The 25,000-nt window shown below is 50.8% G+C and overlaps 4 protein-coding genes across 4 annotated transcripts in view; 1 reads left to right on the top strand and 3 right to left on the bottom strand.

The window, feature by feature from the left end:
• Positions 1 to 2,000: 2,000 nt before the first annotated feature.
• LOC135830086 (uncharacterized) lies at positions 2,001 to 15,736 on the top strand. Its single transcript, XM_065342474.1, has 2 exons — positions 2,001 to 2,471; positions 12,091 to 15,736. Exon 2 carries the CDS (start codon positions 12,188 to 12,190, stop codon positions 15,359 to 15,361), a length of 3,174 nt encoding a protein of 1,057 aa, XP_065198546.1. The 5' UTR covers positions 2,001 to 2,471; positions 12,091 to 12,187; the 3' UTR covers positions 15,362 to 15,736.
• LOC135829063 (uncharacterized) lies at positions 8,519 to 9,754 on the bottom strand. Its single transcript, XM_065341470.1, has one exon. The coding sequence runs from the start codon at positions 9,752 to 9,754 to the stop codon at positions 8,519 to 8,521; it is 1,236 nt and encodes a 411-aa protein (XP_065197542.1).
• A 635-nt stretch (positions 15,737 to 16,371) lies between the features above and the next one.
• On the bottom strand, positions 16,372 to 22,945 carry LOC135829062 (uncharacterized). The gene is made up of 4 exons (XM_065341469.1): positions 22,909 to 22,945; positions 18,528 to 20,352; positions 18,056 to 18,392; positions 16,372 to 16,410 (listed from the first exon to the last, which is right to left on the bottom strand). The coding sequence occupies exons 1-4, from the start codon at positions 22,943 to 22,945 to the stop codon at positions 16,372 to 16,374; spliced, it is 2,238 nt and encodes a 745-aa protein (XP_065197541.1).
• A 393-nt stretch (positions 22,946 to 23,338) lies between these two features.
• Positions 23,339 to 25,000, bottom strand: part of LOC135829698 (laminin-like protein lam-2) — a 19,406-nt gene continuing 17,744 nt past the window's right edge. Inside the window, exons 20-21 of the mRNA XM_065342089.1 lie at positions 24,929 to 25,000; positions 23,339 to 24,312 (exon numbers count right to left, since the gene is read on the bottom strand). The exon at positions 24,929 to 25,000 is cut by the window's right edge and continues 1,187 nt beyond it. Of these exons, the coding sequence (XP_065198161.1) occupies positions 23,812 to 24,312; positions 24,929 to 25,000 (573 nt within the window). The 3' untranslated portion in view covers positions 23,339 to 23,811. The remainder of the gene's footprint in view (positions 24,313 to 24,928) is intronic.

Genomic DNA, 25,000 nt, shown 5'->3' with positions numbered 1-25,000 from the left:
TCGCTTATGCTGAACATGATAAACAGGACTATGACAGGGGAAAAAATGAGCTAGAACGATGATAATAATAATTATGATACTTATATCATATTATTATATTATATACAATGTAGCTCATGGGTATTGAAGATATGTCATTTATGAATATGTCCATAATATGAATATTGCAGCCTGAGTGATAATGATAGTGCTATTTCCTGAGTTTGACTGTTTCAGGATCTGTCGGAATATCACAATGCACAGACCCTCATGCATAGATCTCGCCATGCTGGTCTGTCATGGGCAATGGCTCCCAGGCTCTGCAGAGCGTCTACTATAGCAATAATTAATCAAAGAGGTAATGGTAGAAACCAAACCAAGCGCAATGCATTGTGTACCAAGTCAAGATGCTGCGAACATTGCGTTGCGAAGCCAGTACGAATGAGTACGAATGCTAGAGCATTATTTTCTAAAATAAACCAGATTTTACTGTACAAGTAAAGACATCCAAGCCCACAATGCTCTCCATTATACATGTGCAAAATAAACACAATGAATATGTTTTTCCCAAGTGTTCCAAAAACTTCAACTCGAAGTTCTAGAAAGAAAGAAAAAAAGAAAAAACACGCAAAAAACAAGACAGCATATTGTATATACATGTACATGTACCTACTTACATGTAGGTCTTATTAGCAGCAGCAAGTTCAACTTCAAGTCAATTATAACTTCAAATACATATACTTAGACGTAGGGCTCACTTCAGACTCTTGAATATTTTGAACGTTTTCACAAGTATACTTTCATGCCTTATCACCAGGTGAAATACAGGCAAAATCAAATGAAGATGGATGAGCATGGGACAATGCTCTCTGATGGGATTGTCGATTATTTTGTTCACTTCCCAGTTCATATCCCGCTGTAAGCACTGTTTCTATCTGCCCCAGGCGACTTTAAAGTCCAAGTAAGGCTTTCGATATCCGCTGCAAACTGTATGCACGCGCCGCTGTGAATTGTACATGGAGGATTCGCTACTGCTTCAAAATAGTTTGCAATGATCCGCAGCCAGTCGTCAGTCCACTTGGCACATGCATTGTACATGACTTTGCACATGCACATACATGTATTAGTAGAATACTGAATAGTTATTATAGTTGCCAGTCATCGGCCCATGGTCGCATTGCCATTTTCCCGCTCCGCACAGTCGTCTGCGACTTGTCGTGCGGAGAACTGTCATGTTCTGCAGTGTCCTAGAACCACATACTGTATCCGGTGCACGCTTCACAGTTTTTTGGTTGACAGCATACTGAGTGCATGTTTACAACAAGGCGGCGGACAATGTTGTGTTTTCAACCAACCAATGCTTACCAATACCAGGATTTACAGTACACGTCAACATAATCCAGGGCAAAGTAAAGTTCGAACCTTGGTCGAGGTTAAACCTGGTCGATTGCGTGTTTCGTTTCACAGTCACTTACCCACCTGACCGGCGTACTAGACTAGAGTCTAGAGTGCTGGCAACCGAAATCCGACCCCCTGAGCGGTGCGCTCACATCGCAAAGAATGTGAACCCACCGCCCAGGGGGTCGGATTTCAGTTGCCAGCGCTGTAGCTGTGATGTGTGTGTGTGTGTGCTGAATCTGTAGCCTCGGGTCAGTAGGATAGCAGTACATGTAGTGAAAGTGCAAGTGCCGCAGTTCACCACAGAGGACGGACGCACTCTACAGCACGCAGATCGTCAGGCCATACATGCATGCTGCCATTGCATATTGCTGGGATGCGGGGATGACAGCCCTCGCCACCATACACCACAACACAATGTACAGGACAGGGTGCGCAGCGATGACACAGGTGGAGGTGGCGGAGGGCCCAATATCTAGCCAGCCCCGTATCTGTCGTTACACTGGCTGTGGCAATGCCATACTGGTAGTGACAGAAGATCTGTAGCAGTTCATGGGCATACTAACCAGCTATGACGTGCTAATCAAGCAACCCTGGGAGGGTTCGACTCGGTTCACAGGCATTGGCTTGCGCACAGGTTACTGTACGCGTTTGCTCAGCTTTGCACATACCACCACTGAACGGGATCAAAGCAAAATCCACTCTTCAAGGATAACCTGTTATCTATGAGGAGCTGCTGGAAAGGAATTCCATCGCTATTGACCCTGTAAACGTGTGACTCGCTACTAACACAAGTCAGTGCGAGCTTTGGTGGAGGCAAGACTTTCGCGTCGATAGCGTTGTGGGGCAAAGGCCAATTGAGGGAGAGAAGACGACCTTCGTAGCCCGACCTAAGCTTGCGATAGGCGCTGATGTGAGTGAGCTAACACCTGTCGTGTTGCGAGTAGACAACGATCCAGGCTGGGATTTGGGAAGCGTTACTGCGAGCCGCCTTCTTCTGTGGAAGAAGCGAGTGGTCCTTGTCCCGAAGCAGCCCTGGTGTTTGTGCACCCTTCAGACTGAATGATTTCCGTGGAAGTATCAGCGCGAACAAGGTGAGTGTAAGATAGTCTATGCATTGCTATACTTCACAGCATGATCATTGCCATAACTCAACAACATGTTCAAGCATTCATGGACGGGCTTGCCTCAGCTTGGCGAGGCTTAGTACCTATGACCTCCATCATTGTCAAGCGTAGCTCATCGATGATATTTACACGGTTGAAACTGTTAGCCTGTCCGCTCAGACTCATCGGCGGTTAGGCAAATACATTTGCTCCCGAACCCAGCGTCAATGGCGGTGAAGGAGTGGGCTCGTTTTTCGAAGGATTTCATTGCATAAAGAAGGTTTTTTGGACGAAAAAGAGATACCCACCACTCACAGCTGTGTGTCCCACGGTTTGAATGTACTTCGTTGGTGATCCTGGGAAAGTTCGGTAGTGGAGGTCTGTCAATTGAAGGGCATTAGACAACGGTATGTGCAAGGAATCTTCCTTTATTGCTGCTATATCCCCTAAGCCCCTTTGCAATGGACACACAATCACGAATGGTCCTACAATCCATGGCAGAAACGTGTGATAGGTCGACTAGGGATCAATCTTCTATCAATGTCTTTGTTTGACTTTCCAAGGGAAGAATCTGGCACTTCGCCAACAGTAGCAGTAGGCTTGCGCATGGTGTAAAAGTTTGCGCAGGGCATCTGGAACACAGTTTGTGCCTCCACGAAACCTGTCTAGGGCTATTCCGTGAGGCTGATGATGTTCCCTTCTCGCTATTAGTCTACTCGGTGGTGTGAGAGAGTGTCACGGTGCTGCTGTGTGTCAACAACGGCTATGAAAACAAGTTATGGTTGTGGGTTGGAGGCCAATACTAGCCAATACTAGCCAATACTAGCAGGCGTTCACATCGCTGTTCACTTAGGTTTGAGGGTACTGATTCTCGGCAACCTTTGTCCAACCATGCCTTTCTCTCTACGATAGCGAAGACGTTACGGCATTGGCTGTAAGGGTTCCAGGGCAGCGAAGGGAAAGGTTTCCCGTAAACTCGGGCCTGACAACCTCACCAACTCCTATTGTGTGTAATACTGTACATGCATAGTTTAGCTCTTCGTGTCATGTACGATTGTACGTTTGAACCATGGTGTTATGAACAGTCATGTAAACTTGTTCAAACTACTATGGCATGTGAATTGCATCTGAGGTGATCGATCGTGCCGAGTAAGAAACTGGCTTCAAAGGCATTATGGATTTCTTTTTAGCTGTGGGCCAGTTTGATGTGGGAACGGAGAATTTCGATAATATTTTTTGCGGCGGGACTGAAAGTGCAAGTTAAGGGCACTGTTCTCGCCTCACTAGCCGTCTAAGGGCAAACGACTCGGCCTGCATCTGCATCGTAATCGGCGATACGACGCGTATGACGGTTTCGTGTTCTGCATTCTTTCTCTTCTACATGTATGTGTATGTACGTATATGTACGTGTGTGTGTGTGTGTGTGTGTGAGGAGGTGGGGGGGGGGGGGGTGCTAGGACAACCCATGCTGGTACTATCCATCTGACCATGTACATGCACATGTATGTACGTACGCTGTGGTACAATGAAGTTATGTTTCGCTACGGTTGTTGAGCATGTGACGACGTTGAAATGTGCCTGCTCGCTGTATAGTCGTGCTCTGTGGCAATCCCAACTCACCACACGAGGCCCACTGGGCACATAGCGATCGAGTAATGATGCACGAAACAGACTGGCCATCGCCAGGAAACACTGCCAGCAGCTCTGCTTAGCTCTTTGCAGCTGCTTCACGCTAACTATTACTGGCAACATGATAGTTAGTATGATACAACCAGTGCTATCCAGCGATCACTGACTGACTGTCACACAATGCTGGCGTTTCTATGGGGCGTTAAGGGAGCCCAGCTGAGCAACGGGTGTTGACCAGCCGATCGGGCAGCCCGGTTTCAACCGCCGATTGCGCCGGTCGACGCAGCAACGTTTTTGCCCAGCACATGGAGCTGCCAGCCCCTGCACCAGCTTGTGGCAGTAGACAGCCGCTGGATGTGGAAGGATGGAAGCACTGCCTGAAGTCTCAAAGACGTTACCCAACTAATGCGTGCTCAGCACTGTGTTAGCGAAGTAGTTGCCCCCTCTGCAATCCAGCCCGACCTCGATATGTCCTTTTCCCTTTCCCGGCACGCAGAGCATTAATGGTGTTCTTCCGTCGTCTCCCGACATGACCCCTGGAAAACGCATTTAATGATCATGAGGTGCACGTCGAGGACACGGCGAAGCTATTGCACTGTAATCTCGCGGCCAATAAGCATAGCAATGAGTGTGGTAGCCCCGAGGATCCCTGTGTCCATATTGGTCAGAGTGCACGGCGCATCAATTGCCCCGTCCCGTACAGGGTAGCCCCTATGGATACGACAAGTGCTCAGGTTTTGCCGTCGCTTGGGGTCACATATCCGATACGTGCGGTTTTGATCGATATGTAATTGTTTAAATTTCAGCAAAAATACTACGGTACTAGGCAAATATGTGGGCCCTTGAAATATGCATTTACAGTTGAACATCGATTATCCGACCACCTCTGGGCAGACAACTGTCAGGCGGTGTTCAGATAAGGCAATTGTTCCTGATAAGAAAAAACTGTCACTCACACACTTTCAGTGGTTATTACTAGCCGCACGACCTTTTTACTTTTCAAAATTTTCGTATTTTTTGAATGGCTCACTACATGCACAGTGCGTACTCTACGGCACGTGCGCCCAACAAAACTGTTACGGATAATCGAATGGTCGGATAGTCGATGTGCGGATAATCGATGTTCAACTGTATAGGATGGTAACAATGGGCTGCAGAGGCACTACACTTATCGACCTTCTAACATCAACTCCAGTCCCCAGTCCAGGTCATTTGCACCTGAAGTAGGAGTGAAGATGGGTAAAATCAGCACTTGCACTTACGCCTCGCGCACGTACATGATGCGTGATTGGTCAATACCTCAGATTTTGAAATGATTATCCCCTCCGTCCTTCCTGATATGTAGTGCACACGATCGATCACTTTGATTAGAGGAACGGAAAAGAAAATTCTGATAAACCCAGCTTATGGTGCAGCATACAAAGCGCGGTTACAGCTTCAGTCTTCCAGTGATCTCCATGTCGTGGCCCAGGATACAGTGCTGGAGAGAAAATGATGTTTGCGTGCTGAACTGTACTCCAATTCCTGGCTGTAGTGTTGTCAATACGTAACTTGTTACTGTATCCGGGGTAATTGACTACTTGTGACACTCAAACTCAACACCATGATCGATGACAGTAATCCGAGGAGAGGAGAGACAGAGAGACAGACAGACAGACAGACAGACAGACGGAGAGTGAGAGAGAGTCAGACAGAGAGAGAATGAGGCTGAGACAGACAGCCAGACAGCCAGACAGACAGACAGACAGACAGACAGACAGACAGACAGAGGGAGGGAGGCAGGGAGAGAGAGGGAGAGAGAGAGAGAGAGAGAGAGAGAGAGAGAGAGAGAGAGAGAGAGAGAGAGAGAGAGAGAGAGAGAGAGAGAGAGAGAGAGAGAGAGAGAGAGAGAGAGAGAGAGAGAGAGAGAGAGAGAGAGAGAGAGAGAGAGAGAGAGAGAGAGAGAGAGAGAGAGAGAGAGAGAGAGAGAGAGAGAGAGAGAGAGAGAGAGAGAGAGAGAGAGAGAGAGAGAGAGAGAGAGAGAGAGAGAGAGAGAGAGAGAGAGAGAGAGAGAGAGAGAGAGAGAGAGAGAGAGAGAGAGAGAGAGAGAGAGAGAGAGAGAGAGAGAGAGAGAGAGAGAGAGAGAGAGAGAGAGAGAGAGAGAGAGAGAGAGAGAGAGAGAGAGAGAGAGAGAGAGAGAGAGAGAGAGAGAGAGAGAGAGGAGGGAGGGAGGGAGGGAGGGAGGGAGGGAGGGAGGGAGGGAGGGAGGGAGGGAGGGAGGGAGGGAGGGAGGGAGGGAGGGAGGGAGGGAGGGGAGGGAGGGAGGGAGGGAGGGAGGGAGGGAGGGAGGGAGGGAGGGAGGGAGGGAGGGAGGGAGGGAGGGAGGGAGGGAGGGAGAGAGAGAGAGAGAGAGAGAGAGAGAGAGAGTCTATGTGCGTGAGAGAAAGAGAGATAAAGAGAAAGAGACGCACACAGACTCAGACACAGTCACAGAGAGTGATCGATTAATACATAACAGGCATACAACTTGATAGCATCCATGATCTTTCAGTAGCTAGTATTCCCCAATCCCCTTTTGTATCAAGAATGCGCCGTCAGTATCGCTGAAAACCATATTTGTTACATATTTGTTACTGACCCTGACAAAACAGAATTTAGGTAATACTATGAAGAGTCCCTGATGGGCATTTTCCGGGATGATGATGAAATGAAATTCGTTCGCCGATGCATGTGTACTCTTCATTATTTTGAAGATATTGTCGTATACTCAGAGTGTTCCTAAAAATTCCCTCACGACGTATTGGCCTCTTTTGTGCTTGTGTTAACTTAACTGTTTCTCCGCTGATCCCAGACGGAAGGAATACCGTCACGCTGTGGTGTGTGGTCAACAGCTGCTCGTGTGTTTGTACCTGTCCTCTACAAGCCTGGGGTGGGGGTGGTTATCAGATTCTGTTTGTGTGTGTTTAGACACAACGTTAGATGTAGATGTAAATGTACATCGTAGAATCTACGTTACACATGGTATGTCCGTCGTTTGGTCTGGAAATGGCCAGGGTATAGCCATCCAGCTCTATACCTACAATTCACAAAAATCAACGGTGCAACCTGGTCCTTCCTTGCCGTTACTGGCAGCTTCGTGTCTGAAACACTCATCAAATTGTAGACGCCTGACTAGCCGGCTACAAAATTAATAACATAATTATTATGTTGGTTTGCTAGCAGTAGACTGGGAGACGGTCTTTTCTGGTCAAATGATGAACAAACTTGGAAGTACTGTAATAGGTCGCCGAGTGGTATCAGGAGGCACACACAAGAAGACTGACTAATATTATGTTATTCGGCTCAATCTGCCTGAAGTTATGTATACAACTGCTCCGGCTCAATCTGCCTGGAGGGACTCGGAAAGGAATACAACTGCTCCGGCTCAATCTGCCAGGAGGGACTCTGTTCTGTTCTGTTATGTTCTGCTCTGAAGAAATGAGTAAAGCATGGCAGCTTTTATAGGGCGAAAAGGAAGGAGATCATCATAGAGTCTGCATGAGCCATGAGTCATGAAAAAGGGCAAAAGTCTGTTGTGTCAGTCCAAACAGAACTTGGGAAGGCATAGCAACAGTATCTAAATGTATAAGGATGAAAGAAGCAAACGGAACATTGGAGGAGAACAGAGGCCAGGGAGGGCATTGGCAAATGGATGCAAACCGGATCTAGAAAGGGTCATGACTGTCCGCATGACCTCAGTCAGGGTCAGGGAGGTATAGTACAACATGTGGGTGTTAGTTCTACATGTACATACAGGTGCGATGATCTAAACTAGCAAAGATATGTAGTATGCAATCCAGCAAGCGCAAGAGAAACACAAGTGGTGAGAAGTGATATAATTAGCTTTGCAGGCTTGTCAGCAAAGGAGTGACAAGAGTCATGCAGTGCATGTACGTGTACATGTGACATGATTAGAGGTCAGTAGAATAATGTAGATTGTAGTAGTCAGCTACATAACAGTTCAGTACTAGCAAGGCAGGGATACTACACCCTCCCTACCTATAGATAATCACGCCCTCGTGATGTACATGACACTTAGTATCTGTTGGGCGGGCGAATCTGCAGGCGATTTCGCAGGTTGTACGGATGGGCTTGAGGTTGAGCAATAGCAGGATGAGCAGCTGGTGGAGGGATAACTGGAGGATCAATGTGTACATGTATATCAGCATCATAGGAAACAGGAGGTAGAGGCGGTGATGGTAGCTGGACGTACGGTTTCAGTCGGTTGATGTGAACCACAATGGCAGTGCGAGAGCTAGAGGAGGTATCCTGTTTCCGAATGCGGACTGTGACATCATCAATCACACTTGTAATGATGTACGGACCAGTCCAGAATTTGTGAAACTTCGGTGAAGAATGTGTGGGGACGACGGGGGAGTGGAGAAGAACTAGGTCTGACTTCCGGAACTTGCTTTCACCGTGATGTTGTTAAGCTGACGGTAGTCCACACAAAGTCGAATGGAGTTGTCAGGCTTCCTGACAACGACAATAGGTGCAGACCAGGGACTGTTAGACGGACGGATAATGTCATGGTCACGCAGATTATCAATGTGCTCACGGACCTCCTGTTGTTGGTGGATTGGTAGACGTCGTGGTGCTAAGCGGACAGGAGGTGCACCAGCAGTGTTGATGGTGTGCGTGAAGACATCCGTGTGGCCAGTGTCAAACGGGCCTGTTGAAACACAATCAGCATACTCACTCAGCAGATCTTGAACGGAACGGTGATCGGCACCGTCCAGGTGATTGAGATCGAACTGCGGTGGTGCTGGAGAGCCATCGTCTGCAAGGGCAGTGGCAGCACACGTCTCAGGGGTAGCATCATCGTCGACAGGAACGCATGGCATGATGGAGCCAATCCGCACACCCTGTGGTAGTGTGATCGGCTGGTCGGAGAAATTGAAAACTGGATATCCAACAGTAGCAGAAGGGGCATCATTATCCGCATGCACGTGAATGGCAGCATCTTGACAGAGGAGGTCATAACGCTCGGGCAGCTTACCAGATGCTTCTAGGAGATAGTCACCCGGAGCTGGAGAGAATTGGAGCTTGCCAGGCAGGAGTACTTGGCTGAACGGCGGTATTGCGACAGGCGTTGTCAATTGGACATGACAAACTTGGTGGCGAGCACTACTGGTATCATCAATGCAGGCATCAGCATGAGACGGAGAGTTGGTAGGGAACTTGAGAGAATTGTCCGCAGGGTTGAGAACGCAGCCATGGGCTCTGAAGAAATCAACTCCCAACAAAACATCAGGCTGAACATCACCAACCAGAACATTGTGAGACACTTGCCGGCCATCAATGGAAAAAGATAAACATGCAGATCCATGCAAGGGAATAGATGACCCATCAACTGTAGCCAAATCCGGTAGTGACTGTTTGACTAGCGGTGTACGCACAGGCAAGCTTGACCAAACTTTGTTGCTAACTAATGTCACTGCCGAGCCGGTGTCAAGCAAAGCGTTGAACTGCATGGATTGAATAGTAACAGGTACTGTGAATGGACGGTGTACGGAGGAGCGGTGAAAGAATGTAGCAATGTGGGACTTCAGAACATCAAACGATGGTGTCAAGGTGAGTAGGTAAGCAACAGCAAGGACTGCCAACACAACAAAAGCGAACATAGCAATACGTCTGACAGCATCAACGACAGGGGATAAACCCACTATGGCGAGAATACAAATGAGCAAATAGGCTCCTATTGGTAAACTAACCGGCTGGTGAGTCCAAAGCACATCACGCACAGCAGATGGACTCAGGACCGCTGTGGACGGCGGTTTCCCGACGGCTGCTGTGGCTGACGGCAGTCAGAGGCGTAGTGACCCGTGCGGCCGCAGTTGTAACAGGTAACAGGCCTCCTTGGCTGGTTGCGTTGTGGCTGGCGGTGATGTTGTGCAGGTGGGCCGACGTCATGTTGTTCGAGGCGGGTCAGGCGAACGCTGATGGCTTCCAGCGCTTTAGTAACTGCCTCTAGCTGCGATTCCTGTGCTACTCCGCACACGGGAAGAGACGGCGTTTCCTGCTCTTCAGCCTGCAGGATGGAGTGTTGGTGAAGGGCCGCTAGGAGGGCAGCATCCAGGGTATTCGGGGCCAGTTCCCGTACCCGGACGCGAATCGACCTCGAGTCGAGACCAGCAAGGAACTGGTCCTTAGCAAGAACATCCCTGTCGGCGGCGGCCATGTTGGGGTAGGATTGGGCGACAGCCGCCCTTACCTTCTCACAGTAAGCGCTGGCCGACTGTCCCTTCTCCTGTCGCAACGCTTTGAATGCTGCCCGGTGAAGTTCGGCACGCTGGGCGGGGGCAAAGCGGTCTTCTAGGGCCTGAGCAAGGGCAGCGATAGCGCCTTGACGAGTCGCCTGCGGGAGACTGAGGTAGAATAGTTGGGCGTCCCCAGTGAGGGATAACCCCAGGAATTGCGTCTGCTCGGCTGGAGTCCACTGGTTCACCGCAGCAACCTGTGCAAACTGGGCATACCATGCCGCCCAGTTGTCGTCTAGCCGACCTGCGTATTTGGCAGGGGTGGCCCAGTTGTGCACGTGGCGGGCAGGCGCAGGAGCAGCGGCGGCTGGTGCAGCAGCTGCCGGAGCAGCAGCGGGTTGAGCCATGACGTCAACGATTGACAGTAACAACAAGACTGAACAGTACAGGGACGAATTCACGCACCGCTGCCACCAGTGTAATAGGTCGCCGAGTGGTATCAGGAGGCACACACAAGAAGACTGACTAATATTATGTTATTCGGCTCAATCTGCCTGAAGTTATGTATACAACTGCTCCGGCTCAATCTGCCTGGAGGGACTCGGAAAGGAATACAACTGCTCCGGCTCAATCTGCCAGGAGGGACTCTGTTCTGTTCTGTTATGTTCTGCTCTGAAGAAATGAGTAAAGCATGGCAGCTTTTATAGGGCGAAAAGGAAGGAGATCATCATAGAGTCTGCATGAGCCATGAGTCATGAAAAAGGGCAAAAGTCTGTTGTGTCAGTCCAAACAGAACTTGGGAAGGCATAGCAACAGTATCTAAATGTATAAGGATGAAAGAAGCAAACGGAACATTGGAGGAGAACAGAGGCCAGGGAGGGCATTGGCAAATGGATGCAAACCGGATCTAGAAAGGGTCATGACTGTCCGCATGACCTCAGTCAGGGTCAGGGAGGTATAGTACAACATGTGGGTGTTAGTTCTACATGTACATACAGGTGCGATGATCTAAACTAGCAAAGATATGTAGTATGCAATCCAGCAAGCGCAAGAGAAACACAAGTGGTGAGAAGTGATATAATTAGCTTTGCAGGCTTGTCAGCAAAGGAGTGACAAGAGTCATGCAGTGCATGTACGTGTACATGTGACATGATTAGAGGTCAGTAGAATAATGTAGATTGTAGTAGTCAGCTACATAACAGTTCAGTACTAGCAAGGCAGGGATACTACAGTACTACCTGCGCTACTTTGAATAACCCAATCAAATGAAAATATTAATAGACATGTACTTCAGTAGAACTAACGCATCTTTATTATTGTACTTGATGCTTCGAATCGTTCTTTGGAACTTGTCACGATTTAGGACACCTTCGTGGCCTCTGGGAATTGCCTGGCATAATACATATAGCTTAGGTATGTCTATACTGAAGTTATGGGAAACGCCCCGTAGCCTTGCATGAGGTAAGGTGGGATGAGAGTTAGCTCATCTCAATTCGGGATGATGGACCGATTACCCTCCGGAGTTGCCTGCTAGATCTCCAGTCTTTGTGTTACCATGGTTACCCTGTCCTGCACCAGCACTGGTGAAGCATATCTCGTAACTGCGTAACCAAACCATAACAGTCACTGTGAGGGAATTATGGGGAATCAGGATGCGAATGCATTTACAGACTGTGAGAAAAGATCTACCTAACTAACTTACCATTGTTTGTGCGTGCTCTTGCACGTTCTTTTGTCTTGTTCTTGCCCTGTTCTTGCAGCCTACACAGAACCATGTGAATATCAACATACCATAGTCATCCATCTCAACGACGGAGAGAAAGTGAAGCCTTTGTACCGACCAGGCTGCAGGCAATAATGGCGTGTCGCTATGACGTCAGACCACCGTCATTCTCGGTGATGCTGGTACTGGGTGCGATCGTCGTGCTCATGATCTTCCCCGTGCACGGTCAGACGGTGATAACACCCGCACCAACTGTTTCCCGTGCACCTCTGATCAGCACTGCTCCCGTGGCAACCGTTACACGTCCACCCCTGGCCAACGGGGCACCCGCAGTAACTGTGGCGCGTCCACCGCCAGTCAACAGGGCGCCAACAGTAACAGCTTCACGCCGACCGCTGATGAGTAGCGCACCCGTAGTACCCACTGCACGTCCACCCCCGATCAACGCAGCACCACCACCGGGACCTGCATCGATGGGACGCACAACCAAGCCGCCCACACCAGGGGTACAGCGGCCACAGCCCGCCAGAAAGAATCCGGACACTTGCGGGGAGTTCGCGCAGCCAACGCGCCTCACTCAGGCGTCCGTAGCTCTGCCGCGTCGCTTGTACGATTGCAAATCTCGACCCCTTGGCACTATACCGTACGGGCAGTATCGCAGACAGTGGCATAGTCAATCCTGGACGGTTATCCTGCCAGTTAGTGAGGCCAATCGGCCAGGAATGAACAACCGCCTAGCCTGGACAGCGTCGATCGCATTCAGCGAACCTGTTCAGGTTGGTCGAGTGAACAAGGGTCGCTACGAAAACAATCCCAGTGGGCTGTATAGTGTCACGCACAACTTCAGTGGCCTGGCCTCGTTCTCCATGTTCGGCGGATTCCGTGCGCCGCTGCTTGACTTCAGCTACGAGTTCTTTGCCGACAAGCTGCTGGCAGTGCTGCACCCAGTGCCTATGGTGCGATCAGTGCGCGTGTCCTGCGATGCCTGCGCCACCACGTTCAGGCTGGAGCCGGTCGGTGCTGGTGCCCGGGTCGGTGGCCCCGGCGCGGTGCCCGCTGTGGCGCCCGCGGGACGGCGCACCGACTCGGCACGGGGCCGAAACGCCCCTCAGTTCCGGAACATGGCGCCCGGCGTGGTGTTCGAGCCTGCAGGCCGGGGAAACGAGCAGCAAAACCAAGGACCTGATGCCGCTATGATCGCTGGAGTCATTATAGGTGCGCTGGTCTTGGCTGGCGTAGGACTCATCGTTGTGTACGTATGGTGGAAGAGACGAGTGCGATCCAATCAGAGGAAACACCAGGAGAGTATGATATCGGACCGGCGCCAACAGCAGATGAAACCGCATCTGGTCACGACCGGTGTTGACGGTGGCGCAGGCACACACGCAAACACCATGGATCGCAAGCCGACGTTCCGCGATGTCTCGCCGGCAAAGCCCGTCACGGAGTACGACTCGCACACCGTGCCCCTGACGTCTTCGGGCAAGTACGACCCCATACCCCCACAGGCCGCCGCCGCGCCAATGACATCATCAGGCAACTACGCTCCAATAGGCTCACATGCCACCGAGCCGATGACATCATCGGGCCAGTACGACCCCACACCAACTGCAACCACACGACTAACAACCACGTCGTCGTCAATGCCGCCGAAGGACTCATATAATTCACTGCAGCTCACCGTAAGCAGTCGGCCTGCAACACAACCAAGTTTCAACTACGAGGCCGAGCTATACCAGAATCACATGCCCGATGAAGACCCAGACGAAGTAGAGAACGCTCTACAGCCGGGCCCTGGAGTCATCGCCGAACTCTCCTCTGAGCTATACATGCGTCAGAAGTTCGCCAGGCAGCGCGATGACGAATCGTTCATCGCACCGCGTCAAAGAACCTCAACAATATCCGCCGACATGAAGCCACTCTCCATCAAGAGCACAGGCAGGTCGACGAGAGACGCTAAACCAGATAGGCCACCGAGAAACTCTGACAATCTCAGCTCGTCGTCGCGGATGTCTTCGCTGAAGAAGTTCGTTCAGCGCCTGCCACCAGAGGGTGTAGCAGCGCTGAATCAGCTCCAGAGACCCAAGACGCCAGTCAGTGAGAATCCATTAGATCGTGATGGGTACATCATACCTGATGTCAAGTCTCCCAGTGTGCACAATGCCAGTATGTCAATAGGAGGACACAATGGACTCACCAGCTCACCAAGCTCACCTCGACCAGCCTTACCTAGGAAACCAGACGGGGACCGTCCTCCTAGTCGCCTTGGAAACAACAGTAGAGATGCGATGGATATGGAGGACGAGGAAGTGTACGAGGCAGGTTTCGACCGGCCCGATCTGCCGCCGAGAACTCTCGCTGTGCGCCCGCAGTCATCATCCAGGAGACGTCCCAGTCCGCCTCCGATACCATCGCCACATCGCAATCGGACCGACACGGAGTCTACGACGATGTCACGAAGGGGAACGCTTCAGCCAGCGTCGCGCACACAGACCCAGAGCACATTAGACAGCGGTTTTGACGATAGCAATAGTGCACTCACTCCGCGACAACAGAGGAAACGCAGTCGTTCCTCCGATGTGATGAGTACCGCAGACAGCCTCGACGATTACCAGAATCCATTGGACGCACGGACTAGAGGCGACGGAGGCCCAAATACCGAAGAGCAACAGCCATACGAAAATGTGAGCTTCCGGGGAGACTCGAGTGGCGATAATGCGAGCCGCCATGACTATGTCGAACCTCTGGACAAACTCTCCGTCAACGAGCCGAGCAGTTCTCTAGGCCAGATTCGCAGTGAGCGAATGAGTGGCATCATACTGAGTTTTGATGACGACCCACAAGCGTACAGTGAGGTGGAGATGGATGAGCCTTCGCCCGACTCTCCTTCGCCTGCCCCACTACGACCTGCTTCAGCCCCTCTGCCTAGGGCCAAGCCGCCCAAACCGGCGAAGAGTAGCAAAGTTCTGAGGAAAGGAGGCGGAAAGAAACCCACCGCTCGCGTACAATCCAGCAAACTGGAGGCTTCGATGCCTGCAGACTCCCAGGCCGATCAAAGTTTTGATATGGACATCGTTTATGACAACGTTAGCGAACTGGGAAGCGAGACCGATTGTCCAGATTACGAAATGACAGGGAAGCCAGCGTCGCTTGCCAATCAAAAGGACATCGACGGTATTTACACGTATGCGGGGTTGCCCAGAACGCGGCTGGATCACGTCCGACAGCAGAAGCAAAGGCCGCGAACTGCCGTGTCCGCCATGACATCACTCCGAAAAAAGAAACATGTTGGCCCGGAAAGTCAGTAAGATTTTGGAAAGTGCTGGTTTGTCTTTGTTCGATTCTCTCTGGCCATGTGTTGTTTACCAAAATAATTGCCGGCATTGGACGTGAGTCATACGCAGGCTCGAACACTAGGTTGATTAGGCAGAGTTCAATTCCTTTCACGGATATTATTCTGCATAATTATGTCTTGTGAACTTTAAACACAGCTTTGAACTCGACTCTCGCGATCTCGATCACTGGATCTTATGCAATCACAACAGATCACGTTCACACTCACACTTGTAGTATGCATTTCACACTACTTCGAAGTCTACACGTTGCAGGAGCATCCAGACGAACTCAAACGTGCTCCGTTGTACAGTCTCTCTGATCTTATTCTTGTCTCCCCCCCCCCCCCCCCCCGCATGATGCCAGACAGTTATCCCAAAGTTCCGCATATTTCCGGAAACGTCACATGACACTTGACATAATCACTGATATACAAATCTGACCTCCAATTGTTGCAGCTTCCCAACAGATCTGCACTTTACATAACCTTACTCCTTACATAGCAGACTCAGCGGAGGACGTTCAGGTTGGTTGTAACTCTGAGTTTCATGCCGCTAGGCAATCATCACCTTACTCCTTAGGTAGTTTCGAACAAGCCGCAATCTTCTGATAGCCACAATAATTTGAGCACATTCAACCAAATATTATAATCCGATCTGATTTTTTCGAATAACATCTAGAATCACTATTATAATTATTATTACGCTTCCTGACAACACAATTATTATTTCCCAAAAGCAATGGATTTACAGTGAAACCTGTCTAAGTAAGACGGCCACTCAAGGGACATTCAAAATGTGGTCTCCACTGCCAGGTGGTCTCCTTATCCAGGGTCATTTGACTGGTAATAGCATCCCTTGGTCCTGATTGCAATGGCCTTCTGGGACAGGTGGTCGCCTTATCCGAGTGGTCGCCTTGGCAGGGTTTACTGTATATGCAGTATAGCACTTCCATGGTGAGCAGCATGATGCTTTTTAAAAGGAGCTCATAAAACCACACCACTCGACAGTCGCAGGAAAGCCAGCTGCCGGAAAAGCAGGAAAACCCAACCCCACCTGGACAAGTCATGAACCTGAGACCTTGCGTTGACAAGAGCAATGGTCTAACCATCCCAGCTGTACTGTGTGACCACTGACCAGGCCACATCTACTCTGTAGCAAATAGACTGGCAGCTCGCTTCCCCTGCCTGCTTACCATGACGTGGAAGTTTATCAGGCTTTTTCCCATGCATTCAACCCATAACTACAAACATACTTTGTACAGCGAAGCTATTACATACATTGTACACTCTTGTGACCCAGACACTACAAACTTGTAATACATTTGTCATTCACTAGCTACATGTACATGTATATCAAATCAGTGCCATAGTATGACATCTGGCATGGAAAACAATGGCAGAAGGGTGGTGGGCCGTGCAGAAACCATACAAGCACTAGTGGGAGACAGGAGAGAATCCAAATCCATCAAATTTTATGTTGTTCCATGTTTTGCTTCGATCTGAGATGTCCGCGTGTGGGGGGGAGGTGGGGGGTCCCATGGAAATTAATACGCCTGGAGGATCATTTTGCCACACACACACACACACACACACACACACGCACGCACACACACACACACACACACACACACACACACATACACGCACACCATGTACCATGTATACGCCCGTCGCAAGAGAAGCACGCAAATCTGCAAATGCACTGGATGTGCATCCACAGAATTTCTCTTAAAGCAACGATAGCGAACAAGATCTGAATGAGACAGATCAAGACTTGCGCCAGATAACTGTCTAATCCACACAACTGGCAAAGCCATGTGAATCGACCACCAATGCACACCTGGTCTACACCACACGGAGTACATCGGCATAAAACGGCCAAGACAGTTACCTATGCACACCCTACACTTGCTGGGGTAACCAGTATAGACAGCACGCTGCTTTGATAGAAGCAGACACTAGATGCACTGGTACCTTGAAGTGAAATTGGAGTTACTTTACCAACCAGCCTCGGCTACTGAATACTGGGAACCCAGAGCCAACAGACATACCAACAACCTCAGCCATGAAAGCTATAATTATAGTAACGACACACTGGACTGTGGAGCCGAAACTAGTCCGACTTCCAAATGCTTTGGGAAGAAGGTAGCCTTCGGACAGGTTGGACATACACACACACACACACACACACACACACCTGTCCTGTCCTGTAGAGCCACTGCCACAGGGGTCACGTGGGCCCCGGAGGGGCATCAGAGAGGAAGATGGAGCACGCAGCCTGATGACGCCGGAGATGGTGGGGCAAACGGAACCGGCGAGAACACACGCATACATGGCTGAACGAATTACGCTGCTGGGCAGTCGGGCGCGGGCCAGTCCTCGAGCACCGGTGACGACCGCGGCCTTGCACAGACCGAAAGCAGCGGGCACACACAGCACAGTGCGCAGCACAGCAGGCATCTTGCACATAGACTTGCCGGGGCTCGGGAGGCTGAGGCGCGGAACAGCGGTGAACAGCTAGACCACCCTTGCTGCGAAACCAACGCCCACAATCTCCACAGTGGCAAGCCCCTCGCTGCTCAGCAATCGGCTTTGCCCGCTCAACCACACATTTGTGGCGAGCACGATCTCCAGGGCGCGAGAATGACCGATTGCAATCCGCACATACCACTGGGTCAGGCTGAGGCACATTCTCCACAGGCTCGGCGTACATAGTCCGCCAGTCAGCACGGGACTCACAGGCGATAGGGTACCATTCCTTGGTGAGGCCACGAACTCTTAAGTCGGTGACAACGCAATCCTTCCAGCGCTTGCGAGGGCCATGTGCTGGGCGACGTGTGAGAAGTGAGCCAAACAGGATCTGTCTCGGCATCCGGCTACTGTCCATTCGAGCAACATGGCCCAGCCACTCTAGGCGACGCTGTGCGACCTTCACGCAGATGGTATCAGAGTCACCCCACATCTCCAACAGTTGGGCGTTGGTCGTGTGATTATTCCAGCAATCTCTGCGGGACACACCCAGGATGGAACGGATGCACCGCATATGAAAGACTGACAAACGTCTGAGATCGTGTTGCAATGGTGTCCAACACTCTGACCCATAGAGGAGGAGCGACAGCACACATGCATTAAACACACACCTCTTGATATGCAAATCAAGGTCAGGATTGCTGAAGATGGTTCCTTGCAAGGCGCCACAAGCACGAGAGGCATGCGCAATCCGAGCAGTGATGTCCTGTGTCGACCGGCCACCGCGATGAATGAGAGATCCCAGATACCGGAACTCCGAAACACACTCGATGACCGTGCCAGCTAGCTCGATTGGAGCGCAGTCCCCAGGCGAAACATCCCTACCTGCAACCAAGAACTGTGTCTTGGTAGCGCTAACTTTAAGCCCAAACTCAGCTGCGGTCGTGTCAAACACTGCAAGTGCCGTCTCCGCCCCTGCACGAGTCGTCGCGAAAAGTGCTGAGTCGTCTGCAAACTGTGACTCAGTGGCAATGGCAACCGGATCCGTCCTGGTAGGCTTGCGGTAAAGGTTATTGTCACCATCACAATGCCGGAACTCAAAACCAACACCGGGTACATCTCGTACTCGTCGCTGCCACACAGTCACCACCGCCCACATGAAGATGTTAAACAGCACAGGTGCCATGGTGCACCCCTGACGGAGACCATTCGTGACGCGGATAGGGTCAGTTGTCGTGTTCTCTACCCGAACCACCGCCGACATGTCAGTGTGAAAGGAACGGATCACGGCAAGCATGGGAGCAGGGATACCCGCTCGGGATAAGACTTCCCACAGGCAATCCCGAGGCACGGAATCATAGGCTTTCTTGAGGTCTATAAATACAAAGAAGCCTTTGCAGTCGTGCTCAATGGTCTTCTCGAGGAACTGCCGAACACTGAAAACCATATCTGTACAAGATCGGCCACGCCTGAAGCCACACTGAGACTCTGGGAGAAAATCTGCAGCCACGGACTGGAGACGAGTCTGGATGACGCTCGCCAGAACCTTGCCCACAACATCCAGCAGTGAGATACCCCGCCAATTATCACAGCGAGATAAATCCCCTTTCTTTGGGATGGGGACCAACGTGGCGTCCACCCACTCCTGCGGGACCACCCCAGCACGCCACACATCGCCAAACAGCTCCACAAGCTTGGCGGTGAGGTCAGGGCCACCCCTCTTCAGCATCTCAGGGAGGATGCCAGAGGCTCCAGCGGACTTGCCGTTCTGTAGGCGGGAGATAGCGCGGCTGACTTCACGGAGAGTCGGCGCCTCAGCAAGATGATCAGCCTCCTGTCGCTGTGGGATGTCGTCCAGGGCATTGCGATTCCATGTACTTGCCACGTTGAGAACACCGTCAAAGTGTCTTCCCCACCGGTGGCTCTGCTCCTCTGGTGAACTACAGATGTTACCGTTCTCATCCAGCACGGCGGAAGTGCGCACAGGGGCGAGGCCCCGGGTACAAGACTGGAGGTCATGGATGCACTTCCATACGACCGCTCCATTGAATCTCGACTCTGTGGCCGCCTGTGCCTTTGCCTTTATCCAGTCTACCCTAGCCGAGGATATGGAAGCACGCGCCCTGGATCTAGCCACCTTAAACGCTGTGTAGTGCGAGCAGTCGCGGCTCTGGCCACTACATAGCCAGTCGGTATAGCACCGATTCCGTTCATCTAGCAATGGCTGGATGGCTGACTCTGCCTCCCGAAACCAGTCTGGTTGGCGACGCCGGGAGAAGCCCAAGACAGACGCAGCAGACTTGTCGATAGCCGCCTTGACGTTGGACCATTTCTGATCTATGTCGTGCTGTTCTTGCCATGTATCTACAAGCTCGGTTGCAATGGTAGCTTTGTACCTTTCTGCAGGCGAAGGTGAGTCCGGGTCCGAGGTGCGCACCCGCAGCTGGGCAACATCATAACGGCGGCGCCGCACATTTGCCCGGTCGCGCTCCCGAACTAATCGTCCACACGGGAGTGCAAAAGTTAAACAGAGGAGTTGGTGGTCACTTCCACACTCAGCACTGCGCGCGACCGCAGTGTCCATACACCAACGGCGGTCCTCCTGGCGCACTAGAATGTAGTCGATACAGTGCCAGTTCAAAGTGCCTGGGTGCTGCCAAGTCCGCTTGAAGAGGTCTCGCTTGGGGAACCAGGTGTTACAAATACTCAACTGATTGAATGCAGCAAATGATAGCAGGTCAGCTCCTGAAGAGTTCAGTGCACCAAATCCATGCGGACCACGTAGAGGCGACGGTTTCAAATAGGAAATAGGTTGCAAACCGGAACGGACTCAATATTCACTTTCTCTCTTGGTATTTTGATTAGAAAACATATGTCACAGTGAGACTACGATGTGTTATACTCCGAGCCAAAATTTCATGGCTCTGCGATGACCAGAAGCGCCATATCAAGCAGGTGAGTTTTTGACGTGTTGCTTCGCACTGCGACTTGAGTTTTACGACTTTCGAAAAATCAACTTCTTGTCGCAGGTAAACAGCGGCTCGCCTCTCGACAATAAAGCACCGCATACCAATCAAAACTAATGGAAGCACACACAAGGCTTATTGTTACTCTGTACTGGCCGTCGTGGAGCGATAGCAATTACCTAATTTCAGACCCAGAGTGAATTTGACGGGCACTCTAAAACGTGTCCGGTTTGGAGCCACCTCTGATTTGAACTTTTTTGAAGCGAAAAATTGGGCAACTTGGAGGCAATGGGTCAACACAAAGGAGTGGCTCAGTTCGATTGACTCTGGCCCCAGAGCAAACTTCAACATGCCAGTTTCCTTCCACAAACATATTTCGAGTGAAAAATCAACGTTGATGATCGTTTTGGGTCTATACAAATTTGGCTGTCAAAACGTTCCGGTATCGAGCCGTCTCCTCTACAGTGGACCACTCATCACCCTGCTCACTAGATCCAACTCGAGCATTGAAATCGCCAAGCACTACACAATGGTCAGTCTGGGGTACATCGTACAGAGTGCGTTGTAGATCGTCATAAAAATAGTTCCTTGCATGCCCGCGACGCAGCAAACGTTCAGGGCTCACCACGACCATACAAAATTCAAAAAGCGTCGACCACCATTTTGAATGCCGCCAAAACCAGAGTTTGTGCAGTCATAGCGGCTACGCACCCGAGTTCATGCTCATCGATGTACAGCGATGTACAGTCTAGTCGTAAAATACCGGTATTTTACGACTTCCTGGTCTACTCTGTACAGCGAAGGGCCAGTGCCGAAGCGAATCTTGTTGTTTGATGTCGAGAAAGACACGCGGAGAAGACGTCCTTTCTCCAAGCAATCTTGGTCATTTTTCTCAATCCGCTGGTGGGTGTCGACCAAGATATGTCCGTGGGGTACTGGTGAACTTGAGTCCCGGCATCTTCAAGAATTTGCCGCGCCTAGCTAACCAATGTTGTCAGTAGAACTCAGCGTTTCCTGATCGCGACTCGGCACACTCTTTTCTGTTTGGCCTCGCAGCTTTCACGCTGCGAGTGGGGAGTTTCCTTGTCACAAATGAATCCCTTAGTCATGACCATGATGAGAGGTGACTAGTATGATCCCCGACTGGCATGAGTCCTTAGCTTGAGTCAACACGAAGGTAAACTCTTCACTTGGAACGCTTGCTGTCTCCTCCGCCCTTTCTTGTTGCACTTGCAGATATGCGCACGGCTGCCAGTTTTTGTTGGTGCGCGCGGCGACGCACGGCCGACCTTGATGTCTTCAAAAAAGTAGAACAGCGGTTCTCCTTGGCCGATTCTCATCATCGATAGCTCATTTTCAAGGTCTTGGAATTCTCTATCGGTTTACCGTCCCCGATTTCTAATTTTCTCTTCATTCACTTGTTTGCACGCCTTCGCGTTTGAGTGATTTCACCATCCGATCTCAGCCAAACGAAGGCCAAATCGAAAAATTCGAGACGGTAACCCCCCAAAGACACACCTTCTGAACACGAATCCACAATGGCCTAATGTCTAAAACCAACGAATACAGCCAAGCTCCACTCAGAAAACACCCCACAATTGCAAGAAACAGCCCGTTTTGCTGTGCGCTGATTGGTCAAATCCAAATGACCGTTATTGACGCTTTGTATGGTCGTGGTGAGCCCTGACGTTGGAGCATAAACGCTGACCAGAGTGAGCCAAACATCCGGTCCATCAGCTGCACAGTACTTCAAACGTACACTCACAATCCGAGAACTCACCGCGTTCCATACGCAGCCGCCAGCCCTCCACGCCGAAGTTGTATCACGATTCAAAACAAGAGCAACTCCCTCACCTCGACGTCGATTATCCTCTTCGCCAGGAGTGGGGCGGCCCGAACAGATCACAGTAAATCCGTTGACAGCGTAGATATTTTGTCCAAACCAGTGGGTTTCCTGCAGGCCTGCCGCCGCCACTTTCAGCCTTTTCAGTTCAGAAATAACTCGGTGAATTTTTTTGTCTTCCACGACGCGTCCAGAAACACAAGCAGTGTCGATGTCGCCGTCCCGCTCCACCAAGGATCTCACGTTCCATGAGCCCAAACACAGCAGGCAATGTCTCCATCTCCCTCTCTTCTCTCTGACAGATTTCATCGCGCGATGTTGTGGAAATCCGCTCGGGGGCTTGTCAAACCTCCGCGAGCGGCGACGTCGGGTACAACTAAAAGTGACGGCACCAAATTGCCGTCCCGTCTCTCAGCTGTATGCTTCCCTCCGTCATGCACTTTCCCTGGCCTAGAGGCGGCCCAAAGAGGGCCGCCTCAGGCCTCCGTGAAGTTTACAAAGGTCGAGGACTTTCAGTAGGCAGGAGCTCAAAAAAGCACAACCGTCCCCAGTGAACACAGGGACACACACACACACACACACACACACACCATGTACATACCACACACGCACACACACACACACACACATGCTCCTACGTTCTTTCCACTCACACAAGAAACCAGTGCCGCACAAGAACAATGCAGTGAAGTATACACTCAAAATCTTGGAATACTTTTAAAACAATATTTCCGCTTAGCACTCGGCAAGTGCCAGTACTCCCGCTGAGTGCGTCATAAAATAATAAAATGGTAGAATACTATCTAACGTTAGTTACAGCTCAAGGTCAGAGAAAGGCCATATCCTATGTCACAAGAAAACCTTGTCCCAAGAAAAGAATCAGACACCTCTAGTTGAAGGGATCTCGTAGAACGAGAGAAGACCTCAACATGCAACCTACACCAAAAGAATGATGTTTGTCGTGCAATGCAAAGAAAACTGCATTGCTTGAGTCAAGAACTGGGCACTTGTCCTTTTTACAAACAAAGTGTTTTGTCGAAAAATACCAGAAAATATAGATCAAGTATCAGCATGCATACATGCTGCTCTGTTGTACAGTCATGAACATGATTGGTGTCTACTGTCCACATGGACATGACTAGTTGTCTATGATCCCGGGTGGCAGCTATCCACAAGGGCATCGCGCTGCGTGCCCAGTCTCCGCACTTCGGCGCCGATCGTGGCCAGAGAGTGCTCCAGCATGGTCTGCATGGTTTCCTTAGTGTCGAGCGCTGCCTGCAAGCTGGTGATCATCTGGCTCACCTGCGCCTGGGTGAGCGATGTCTGCAAGCGGCTCAGCTCACTACCGAGCGCTTCTAGCCTCGACGACGGCAGGTCACCGATGCTTTCAAACTCTGCCTGCAACGCTAGCGCGGAGTGCTGTGCATCCGCGGCCATTTTTGTTGCCAGGGTAACCTGCGGGGACACACGTGTCACGTCCGAGCTGGTGGTGGAGGCCATAGCCCGGGCATGGGCACACTGCTGCTGTTGTACATCGGCCTCGGCTGTCTTGTTGGCTATGCTTGCGTTGAGGCGATCGGCGGATCTGGAGATGCTGTTGACGTTGGTGCTGAGTTGGACTACACGCAGCTGCTGTTGCATAGCAACCTGAAGGTGTACAGAAACAAGATTGCACGAAGAAAGATACATAGTTGAACACTAAGCTCTCTTGCCTGTATGGAACGCGAACGAAGTCAACGTAACAGAACCGGAGAAAGTAGTTTTGATTGGTCCCGCCGTACCCTGGCCCTTCATACAGTTTGTGTATGATATGGAGTGTAGATGCATGACCCCCTCAGCAATAAACACACGTCGGTGGCCAAAAGGTTGGTCCAACCATGGCCTGACCAACCGGACCAGTTCCGCCGGGCCTGCTAAAACAGGAGAAAATGAACGTATCTGCACCCTAGAGGTGGCATACAAGTGTCATGATTCTGTCATACGTATCAGGCACGTACGCCGGTGCTCTTCAAGGGCGGGTTCCAGGGGGCGTCCCCCGGGAAAATTTTCAAGAAATGAAGCAAAATCCTGCATTTTGAGCGAAAAATGGGGGGTTCCGGGCACCCAGGAACCCATACGGGACACGCGCCTGCATATGTCATGACTGAAAGGCGAGCGTTAACATGGCCAACAAGAACAAGAACTATTGTCACTGGCCAACACATTCCAAACAAATCCAACACCATGCAAGCAAAGAGAACTGTGCACATTCTTCGACACGCACCTTATTGCTATCCGTAATGGACCGAGTTGCCGAGGTGGAAGCCCGCGCTGCCTCTCCTGCATTGACACTAGC

The sequence above is a fragment of the Sycon ciliatum genome, chromosome 13 (assembly GCF_964019385.1).
Source record: "Sycon ciliatum chromosome 13, ocSycCili1.1, whole genome shotgun sequence".
Classification (NCBI taxonomy): Eukaryota; Metazoa; Porifera; class Calcarea; order Leucosolenida; family Sycettidae; genus Sycon; species Sycon ciliatum.
The sequence above is the reverse complement of the archived record's forward strand: the minus strand, read 5'-3'. Positions and strand labels throughout refer to the sequence as shown.

Bases quoted from the DNA above. Each gene is read 5' to 3' on its own strand.
- LOC135830086 (XM_065342474.1), top strand. From the start codon at position 12,188: ATGGCGTGTCGCTATGACGTCAGACCACCGTCATTCTCGGTGATGCTG.
- LOC135829063 (XM_065341470.1), bottom strand. From the start codon at position 9,754: ATGTTCGCTTTTGTTGTGTTGGCAGTCCTTGCTGTTGCTTACCTACTC.
- LOC135829062 (XM_065341469.1), bottom strand. From the start codon at position 22,945: ATGGAGACATTGCCTGCTGTGTTTGGGCTCATGGAAC. The intron at 20,353-22,908 runs GTGAGATCCTTG...GTGGACGATTAG, and splicing joins TGTGTTTGGGCTCATGGAAC to TTCGGGAGCGCGACCGGGCA. The intron at 18,393-18,527 runs GTGTGTGTTTAA...TGTGTCCCGCAG, and splicing joins CTTGATTTGCATATCAAGAG to AGATTGCTGGAATAATCACA.